The sequence below is a fragment of the Gekko japonicus genome, unplaced genomic scaffold, assembly GCF_001447785.1.
Source record: "Gekko japonicus isolate JY-2015 unplaced genomic scaffold, Gekko_japonicus_V1.1 scaffold3036, whole genome shotgun sequence".
NCBI classification, from domain to species: Eukaryota; Metazoa; Chordata; class Lepidosauria; order Squamata; family Gekkonidae; genus Gekko; species Gekko japonicus.
This window is the reverse complement of record NW_015162043.1, coordinates 16,834-27,483: the sequence shown is the minus strand read 5'-3', so window position 1 is coordinate 27,483 and position 10,650 is coordinate 16,834. Positions and strand designations below refer to the sequence as shown.

The window sequence follows — 10,650 nt, the reverse complement described above, 5'->3', positions numbered from 1 at the left end:
CTACAAGAAGTCCTCATAGGTATGAATTTTGGGGAAAAAATTCAAAAAAAAACCCTGCAAGCATTATATCGAGAACCTACAACAAAAATTAAAATAATATCTCAAATTATACAATTACAAAGAGGGACGAGGCAGGGTTGTCCCCTTTCCCCATTATTATTTATTTTAGCTATAGAACCATTAGTAGAATATATTAGATTAAATAATAATATTCACGGTGTGCAAATTGGTAACATAATTCATAAAACTAGTTTATATGCCGATGACATTATGTTATATATTACTAAACCTAATGAGTCTTTAAGTGAATTTTTTTTACTAAACATGCTTCCGGATAGTATTAAAAACCATAAACCTACAATAACATACATTTTAACTGCAGCAAGGATTTTGATAGCAAGGCGGTGGAAATCAAAAGACATACCATCTATAAAAGAACTAAAACATAAGATATTGGATATTGTGGAAATGGACAAACTGAGTCTGGAACTGAATAATAAACCAGAGAATGTATTCTGGAAAAGATGGAAGGTTATGTACGACTGGCTAAAACAAAAAAGGAAAATTTAATAAGCTAGCAAATTTATTATGAAAATAGAAAGACTTTTTTCTTCTTTGTGGATGTATAAATGAATTCTTCCTTATTATATCCTATGTACACAGTGTAAAGGTGAAAATATGGAAAATAAATTAAAAAAACCTTAATTAAAAGCTTTATTTTACCAAAATATAATTTTCTTTTTAGAGCTTTACCAATCCCATTAGGAAAAAAAACCACTACAAAAGTGGCAATCCAAATTAAATAAATTTTTATGGGCAGGAAAACCCCCCAGAATTAGAGCCTTAACAATATATAGGACAGTGGACCGTGGCGGTCTGGGCATACCTAACTTACAATGGGTTTATGAATCTACAAATATCAGCATACTTATAATGAGCGCAAAATTAAAAAGAGCTCCAATATGGTCTCATATAGAATTGGAACCATTACAACCTTGTACTTTATATGAAACATTATGGGATAAAAAAATTCTACAAAAATGCAACCAGTCAATCAATCCTTTTCTGGTTAATTCTTTAATAATTTGGTATAAATGGAAACCTATCTTAGCTCCAGATATATCTAGCCAATCATCATATATTAGACAAGAATGGTTTATCCCTGGTAAAGATTGGGATTACTATGATAAGTGGCAGAAAGCTGGCATAACTAAAATCTCACAAACAAGATATTTTAATGAAAGCACAATTAGAAGAAAAAATTAAACACCAGGTACACTGATAAAAAATACTTACAAATTAGACATCTCCTTGAATCTCCTCCTCTGAGACTGATGAGGTGCCGCCCTCTGACACCTTTGGAACAATATTTAGAGAAAGAGGTTAATTTATCCAACAATTTATCATCTTTAGTATATAAACAGTTAAGCCATAGCAAAGAAGAAAAACACACTCTGTATCAAAAACAATGGAAAGATGACCTAAAAATAGAGATTACTGAGGAAGATTGGCAAGTAATTTGGGATGGTTATAGCAGAAACTCAAAAATAATCTCTTTAAACACTTCAATGTCTAAAATTATTATGAGATGGTATATCCCACCTACCAGACTGTTTCGTATTAACAAGTCATATAGCCCGCTATGCAAAAAACAATGTGGCAATAAGGCCGATTTTATACACTGTTGGTGGTCATGCTCTATAATACAACACTTTTGGCAGATTATATTAGAGAAAATTTAAAAAATAACCGATGTTGACTTACCTTGTTCCCCTAAAGTGATTTTGCTGGAACGTTGGCCTCAGCCTAGAAAAAACAAAAGAAAAGAAGAGTTAATATCATACTTATTAGCAGCCACACGTCAGCTTGTGGCAACAAAGTGGTTAGAAAAGAACCCGCCTAACCTATCTCAATGGTATAATTGAATATGGGAAATTTTCATTATGTATAAACTGTCAATAAAAATGTCTAATGCATCTCCTGATAAATATCATTAAAAAGTTGTAGCTGTTTGGTATCCTGCTGTAACTTATATGGTGACCAATGATATTATTCCGGATAATCCACAGTATTAAAAATGGTGTATTTTTGATTTATATAGTTAATAACAAACAATAGAATTTGCTGTATTTGGTTTGTTTAATGTTGACATTCTGTAATTTCTGAAAAAATTGTTAATAATAATTTAAAAACCCCACAGATATTTTTTAATCCGCTAATTTAGGAGGGTGAAAGTCTGAATTACTTAGGCAGCTGACCATGTTGTTAATATAAAAGATAAATAATAATGGGGCCAGGACGCATCCTTGTTTTTACTCGTTTCCTATTGCATCTAACCTTTTACTCTACTGCCCTTTCTATCAAGAAATTTGTTCTAAGTTCATTCTTCCTTTACTTAGAAGCAGGCCCGTAGCTAACAACCTTTTGCTCAGGGGGCCCATGTTTTTCTCAGGGGACCACCAATGTTCCCTCTAAGCTGTGGAGTTTTGTGAGCAAAACTTCTACTTTGTGAGCTACTGCCATTAAAGTTGTGAGAGAGCAATAAATTAGAGAGAGAGCTGCCACATAAATTAGTTTGCCGAGTATTGGGAAGGGGGCCCATTAAAATCACCAGGGGGCCGGGCCCCATGGGCCCCTGGTTAGCTATGGGCCTGCTTAGAAGGTAAATTGTTCATCTGGATTTGCAGTCTGTTATGTTACTTATAGGCGAAAATCCACAGGTTAGTGCGAAATTCCTCGCAGCTGCTTGTAAAATTCACCAGAAAGTTTTATGTGTTTTAGATGAATGTTAACAATGTTAACAATTTTTAATAACTTAGTAACTTTGTATTATCTGATCGTATTATTTGATTAGCTAATTCCATTTTATTGTTCTTATGATCACATGATTCAGGTGTTTGTGATTTGTGCTGGTCTAAGACTATTTTAATAAACTTAACGATAATAACCATAGCTCAAAATAACTAGAAGGACAAATTCTGTCTAATGCCTGAGAGCATCTGTGCATCTCTAGTCATAATAGGGGATCTACATGGTTGTCCTGATCCTTCTATTTCTTTTGTATTCTAGAGTAGCATGTCCAAGGAGAATACTGTCTGAGTGGAGCACTCTTCTGGGAGACGGAACATCATCATCTGGAAGAGGTCAAGCAGTTTGAGGTGGATTCTTTTGTGATTGGTTTTTGGCTGGTGAGGGCCAAGTGAAGGGAACTATATAAACAGCCTAATAACTCTCTGGTTTGACCCAAGAAAACGAGTGCACTGGTGAGGAGAATGGAATCTAAAGGAAGCACCCGGAGTGGAAATAAGCCTGATGCCAAGATTGCCAGCTCAGGAAAACCTGAGAAACCTAGCCCTGGGCCCACCACCACGACAGATAAGAAAGAAACCCCTCCTAAGGAGCAGCCAGCCCCTGCTGCCACCACTCCAGCAAAAAAGGCGCCGGTGGCAGCAGCCAATGAGGCCGCAGCGGTGAACAACCACAGCAGCGTGAAACCCAGCTCTGCTGCAGCAGCGACAGAGGGTCCTGAAGATGCGAGTCACCCTGCTAACTCGGAGCACAAAGAGAACCACGCGGAGGAATCCCCAGGCAGCAGCCTCTTTGAGAACATGAAGCCACTGATCATCGTCGGAGGAGCAGCAGTGGCCGTCATAGCTGTCATCGTGGGAGTAGCTGTCCTAGCCCGAAAGAAATAAGCCCTACGAAGCACAGGGGAGACACTCTGGGCCATGTACAGTTCCTTTTGAAATAAAATGCATGCCGTAAACTCTATACATATCTATAAATATACAGTATATATATAGAGAGAGAACTAGCTAGGCGAAAGTGCAACACTGGCAATTGTCTCGTTCGAGAGCCATGCGCCATTGTTGACATAGTGTGAGCACTCAGTGCACTTGTGCCCTTTTGTGTAATATAATTCCGCTTGCACTACTGTGTATAGAGGGCTTCTTCCGGTCAGTATAACAGCTGCTGTTTTCTTTCCCACAGCCCCTCTTCTCACCTTTCCTCCAAATGTCTAAATTTAGGTCCAGTGACACATTCAGAGTCTTTTGCTTTGTGATGTTGGGTTGTGGTAGAGCAGATGAAAGGACATTTCCCACCAACAGGGCGACCAAAGCGCATCCTGCAGCTGTGCAAAAATGTTCAGATACATAAAAGCAGGGCTTTTTTTGTAGAAAAAGTCCAGCAGGAACTTATTAGCATACTAGGCCACACCCAGAAGCAGAAACTCATTAGCATATTAGGCCACACCCCTGACTGCACCGCTCATTAGCATATTGAGCCGCATTCCCATGTTACCAGAAGTGTGGTCATCCAACCACACCCACCTTTTGCTTCTTATTCCGTTTACCTTGTTTGTTGTCAACACCCAGGGCTTTTTTTGTAGCAGGGGCTCCTTTGCATGTTAGGCCACACACCCCTAATGTAGCCAATCCTAATGAGTTTCTGCTATTGGGTGTGGGCTATTATGCTAATGAGTTCCTGCTGGGTGTGGCCAACTTGGGAGCCAGCCGGAACTCCGTTCCTGTGCGTTCCTGCCCAAAAATAGCCCTGCATAAATGGAAATATCTTAATCTGAGGAGTGTACTCATCCAAAAATGTACTCCCTCACCTTTCATTCAGATTTAAAATGTAGATAGCCTAGGAGGCCATGGAAGTTTGAGAAGGAAGCTCAGCCTACTGAGATCTATAGTGTAACCTGAGGCCCATCAGACATCATCTTGGCCCTGTTATCCATAATTGCATTCCTAGTAGTACTAACAGTAGCCTAGCTACTCATCTTACTAGGTTTCGGGACGTAGGAGAATATTCCTTCCGTACATGCATGACAAGCACCAGTCTGAAGCAGTTGATTATGCTTTGGAAAGCTACCATTGTAGAGCATAGGTGCCATTAACCGAGAGTGCTCCCACCTCCCTTTCTCACAGTACAAAAACTCGTGGGCACTCAATGAAATTGCTGAGCAGTCGGGTTAGACTGGATAAAAAGAAGTCCTTCACCCAAAGAGTGATGAACCCATGGGATTCACTGCCACAGGATGTGGTGGCGGCTACAGGCATGGACGGCTTCAAGAGGGAATTAGATAAGCATATGGAGCAGAAGTCTATCAGTGGCTATTAGCCACAAGGTATAGACAGAAACTCTCAGGCTGGGGCAAGTGATGCTCTGTATTCTTGGTGCTTGGGGAGGGGGCAACAGTGGGAGGGCTTCTAGTGTCCTGGCCCCACTGCTGGACCTCCTGATGGCACCTGGTATTTTTAGCCACTGTGTGACAGAGTGTTGGTCTGGATGGGCCATTGGCCCGATCCAACATTGGCTTCTCTTATGTTCTTATGTTCTCCATATATTAAGTTGGTGTGGCTCAAAATTTATGAATGAGACTTTTTCTGTGGACATGGATATTGGATTATTACTAGTGCTGCTCCATAGAGAGCTAATCTATCATTGTGGGCTGTACGAGAGGAAGAAGAGGAAAAAAGAAGCAGTTCTAAGAATATGTAACATCAGGGTTTGTTTTGTTTCTTTTCTCCTTTGGCATGATAATGCTCCTCCTTTCCTCCTCCTTTCAGCTTGTGGCCTACCAACATCTGGATTTCGGGCTTGGATTTATGTATAGAGCATCCTGTCCCAGTGTAAAGACTGGACTGGATCGATGAACGTCAGTTTTCTGACACTTTGCAAACTCCCATACTGGAGGTATCAGAAGAATGGCCTAATTCCTTTTCTTTTACAGGAAATCATGGGAATGGACTCATTAGTACTAACCTTTTTCTTATCATTTGAACTGACCATGATGAGAGGAAATTTCCTGTATCTTTGCTTTCATTACTGTTTTCCTGAAATGCTGAAAGCAGACCTTGAGATGGAAAAGAAGCAGAGGGTGGGGCAGTGAAGTAGTTTGGTTTTGTCTACCAAAGATCAACCCATGACCACGCAGACACTGGAACGTAGAACAGATTATACCATGGCAATGATGGAATAACCATTCCAGACAAGTAGCTTCCAACAATATATTTTTGCTTGGACTGTCCAGTGGAAAAAGGGGTTATGAAAACCTGATGAGGTTTTTTTTTTTGAATTAGTTAAATAGATTGAAGTGGTCTTTGCAATGCTGTTTTTGCTGCTGTTAGGTCGGGAGATACACGAGCAACCAAGTTTCCCTACTAGCATGCAGTTGCTCAGAAATTAATGTGGGGACTAGATTTCTGCATTTTTAGCCAGTGTCTAATTCTAAACCCAGAACGCTGCTGAAATACGCTATGATGGTGACAGTGGCAGGACTACAGTTCATCATCTTGAAGAACAACTTTTTTTTCTCTTTCTCTTGTATTTATGGCTGTGATGTGATAGGTTAGGTCTATAAGGGAATCATTCACTGACAGTTGTTGCTTAGTACTGTGGTGTTCCACTGTCTTGAATCATTCTCCAGAACCCGCCCCCCTCCTGCCAGTCTGAAAACACCTGTATTTTTGTGTGTATATATACAAGCTTTCCTACCCCTTCTTTATTTGAGGATACCTGTGTATATATATATTACAGTTTACTAGAGTCTTTGTAAAGCTACAGATCTTGTATTCTTTGTACAAACAAAAAGGCAAAAGGCATCCATCATTTGCGTACCTGCATTCACACAAAGTGTCCATGTTTTTGTGCCACTTGCATTCCGTCATGGCAGTATCCAGCCCCGTGGTTTCTTTCCAATAAAAGAATGTGTGGTTGGCCAACTGAAGAATGTATCACAATCCCTCTCGTGCTAGTAGCCGAAACCCATTGCTTCTAAAGAGCCCCTTCAAAATAATACATCTCAGACAGTGCAAATCACCTGGCGAAAGTTGCTCTGCCCCACCGTCGCACCTGGCGGGGATGTGGCAAGGTGTGCAACCCAATGCCTCGTTAAATATTTATGTGCAGGGAGCAATGCTCCCTCTAAGCGGCGGAGTCTTGTGAGCAGAAATTCAACTTTGTGAGCTACCAAGCATTAAAGTGGTGAGCAAGCGATTTGGGTACTGCATAAATTAGTTTGTTCTGGAGCCATCCCTTCCTGAGCTAAGAGAAAAATGTATGAGCTGGAGGCTAAAAAACTGTGAGCTGGCTCACACTAACTCAGCTTAGAGGGAACACTGGTAGGGTGTCGATGTGTCGTTCTGGCCACTGGCCCCGCAACCTCAGCTGTGTCTGCATTGATGGTCCCGGGCACACAGATGCAGGACGGGGATGCTGTGATGCCAAATGAGTTTCATATGTAACCTTCATATAACTCTTCAGCCTGTGTCAACGGCAGTAATGAAGGCATTCCCCCCCCCCCCGCAATGCCAGTTGTGATTCTGAGTAGGAAAGCATGCATCTAGATCCACCCCCAACCAGTGTGCCCTCTAAGCTGTGGAGTCTTGTGAGCAAAAATTCTACCTTGTGAGCTGCTGGCATTAAAGTTGTGAGTGAGCGATTTGGCTGCTGCATAAAATAAGTTTGCTCCGGAGCCATCCTTCCTGAGCTAAGACAAAAATGTGTGAGCCGGAGGCTAAAAAACTATGAGCTAGCTCACACTAACTCAGCTTAGAGGGAACACTGCCCCCAACTCAATAAAACTTTGCTTGCAAGCGTGGAACTTCTTGCTGTGGATAATGCCGGTCATGTGTCTAGCGGCAAGGGGCACCAGACGAGCACTGACAGCGTGCAGATTTTTTTGCATCCATCAAAGGAGCCATGCCATTTGGAACATGCTAGTCTCAGATTTGGAACACCCAATTAACGATATGAAATCTGTCATTGGTGGTGCCTGAAAGCACTGAGGCGGTGTGTCCACAGCAACCCATGTTCTCTACATCCTAAAGCTAGTGGCAGCATAAATGATCAGCGATCTGGTAAATAGCCTTTTCTAGGTCAATGCTGTGGGCTCCTGGTCCAGTCAAACCCTGTCTGCACAGCGGTCCTGCTGCAAGGAGAAAGGGAATTGATGGCAGGAATGATCTGCGTGAGGGGTGGCAAACGGGAGGGCAGGTGAAGGATGCACAAAGTGACCGGATTGTACCCCCATGTTCCTGTGATCATCAAAGGAATCTACACATACAGGATTCCCCTTGCATGTGCCAGAGACCACCATCTCCCAAAAGTGAATAGCTAACTTAGTAGAATGAAGCTTGGGGGCGGGGGGGGGGAGTAAGCTGTAGTATAATATTTTATTACTGTCAATAGGGCATGCTAGTTTTATTTTAGCCGCCTGCTGTTCATCGCAGCCACGGAGGAAAGTGGCAGCCATTACCCAGATGTGCACAAAGAGATAACATGCACATTCCTTTTTCTGCTTGCTGCAGGGATATGCATGTATTATTTCTACACTGGGAGCTTTGGTTTCTGTCCATGGATGAAATGCACAAGTTTTCCCTTTGACTGTGAACTTGGAAGTACAAGTTACTAATGCCTGGTCTTTTGGCACTTCCCAAGCGATGTGCTATGCAGACCCCCATGTAGAAAGGACTATCTGATCCCACTAAAATCCAAGGGGACGGCAAACTTCAATAACTTCACCATACTAGATATTTAGTGCAATCCTATGCAGAGTTACTTCAGTCCAGGGCTCTTTTTGTAGAAAAAGCCCAGCAGGAACTCATTAGCATAATAGGCCACACCCAACAGCAAAACTCATTAGCATATTAGACCACACCCTGACAGCACCGCTCATTAGCACATTAGGCCACACCCCCATGTTACCAGAAGTGTGGTCATCCAGCCACACCCACCTTTCCCTTCTTATTCTGTTTACCTTGTTTGTTGTCAAAACCCAGGGCCTTTTTTGTAGCAGGAACTCCTTTGCATGTTAGGCCACACACCCCTAATGTAGCCAATCCTAATGAGTTTCTGCTGTTGGGTGTGGCCTATTATGCTAATGAGTTCCTGCTGGGCGTGGCCAACTCGGGAGCCAGCCGGAACTCCGTTCCTGTGCGTTCCTGCCCAAAAATAGCCCTGCTTCAGTCTAAGTCCACTGAAATCAATGTGCTTTGGCTGGAGTAACTCAGCACAGGATTGCACTGCTAGCTTGCGAAGTCTGCTATGTTTACTGTAATGGGATGCAAATACAGATCAAAACGCCAGTGCTCGGCAATTGCTGTGTGAGGAAAACTAGTTCCGTTCTCACGCATCTTCTCCCATGATGCGAATTTACTTGTCTTTACGAACACATGTCCCTCTAGTTTCCAAACACCAAACCAAAAGGAAATAGAATATACCTATTTTGTGCTATCCCGCAGTATTGCCTCCTAGTTCTCATGTTAGTTAAGAGAGAAAAACACCACCTTCTAGTTCCATATTCAGAATCCACGATGCACGTTGGAGTCCACCCATGGGCTTGCCTTGCAAGAGTGGGAAAGATCCATTCTTTAACCACCCTGCTAATGAATGAAGACAGTGAGGTAGTTAAAGAGTAACTTGGGATCTGCTACTCTGAATGTGTTGAGAGGAACATGTTCACGCAACCATTGTTTCCACCTGGCACAGGAAGGCCTGTAGGCAGGGCCGGATTTAGACTTGCTGAGGCCCTAAGCTATACAAAACCCAGAGGCCCCCTACTGTTTTAAATTACATCAGCTGGTCTCAGAAACATTTAAAATATATATGCCTTTTTAATATTTGAAATCATTTTTTATATTGTGTTTTTATTCGAGGCCCCAGCAGATTGCGAGGCCCTAAACTGTAGCTTATTTAGCTTATGCGTAAATCCGGCACTGCCTGTAGGGCTTGCAGTTTACTTTGTTGTATGTGCTAGTGGGAGCTGTTCTAATTGCATGGTTAATATTCAATCTGTAAAGCAGCAACTCTTAAAAATGTAGTATGCCTCAAAGCAGGCAAACCAGAACACTAACTTTTTTTGTACTGCGCATCCTAAATCTTGGCTTCAGCTTTTACCATCCTGTCTCTCCCACCCACATTTACACATTCCGTAGAAGCTCTGCAACCCAGTTCCCAATTCTCTTTGGGAGGGGGGACTTTTCTTGCACTGTTCCTTCGTCCTAACCCTTTAGCTAAAATGCACATTGACTCCCCCCATTTCAGCTACTCCATCCAATGGAGTATCCTCTAGACAGGCCTTTGAATTTTAGGCCATTTTCAAATGGGAGGCTTAATAATGTTCCAGATGTAAATACAACATCTGCTTTTGTTCTTTTGAATTCTCTCGCACAGTAATAGCATGTGTATGTAACACGGACGCACACACAAAACAAAAGAGGGGGCGGCCGCCGCTCATATCCATGTGGGAGAAATGGCCTGCTATGGCTTTCCATTAGAGTCTCCAGAACCGACGGCCTTGCCTTGATCGGAAGGAGGGTAATGATGGATTATTGTGTGAGATTTAAATATGCATAGTGCTTGTTAGAATGCCGATGAGTCGTACAAAATCAGTTCGCATTTTGTCCAGTGTAATCCAGTCCTGTCATTAGCCAGTTTCTGCTATTGTCGTTTCGACAAGTCTACTAAAACTATTTTAAGAGAGCAAGGAAAGTATCAGATTGCCCCATTACCCTTTTCTTAAGAAATCTATTAGCTATTTCATGCCTAATAGTTAGACATTTATTTTCATAAATGCATTTGAAGTAATAGAGACATATTTTCCAGTGGGGAATGCTAGTTTAGTCAATTTGTATATTCACTATC

General features: G+C 41.9%; 1 protein-coding gene across 1 annotated transcript in view; it reads left to right on the top strand.

Annotated features, from left to right (window-relative positions):
* CEND1 (cell cycle exit and neuronal differentiation 1) overlaps positions 1-4,106 on the top strand; it is a 28,778-nt gene extending 24,672 nt beyond the window's left edge. The window contains exon 2 of the mRNA XM_015405587.1: positions 3,070-4,106. Coding sequence (XP_015261073.1) covers positions 3,273-3,695 — 423 coding nt within the window. The 5' untranslated portion in view covers positions 3,070-3,272 and the 3' untranslated portion in view covers positions 3,696-4,106. The remainder of the gene's footprint in view (positions 1-3,069) is intronic.
* Positions 4,107-10,650: the final 6,544 nt, after the last annotated feature.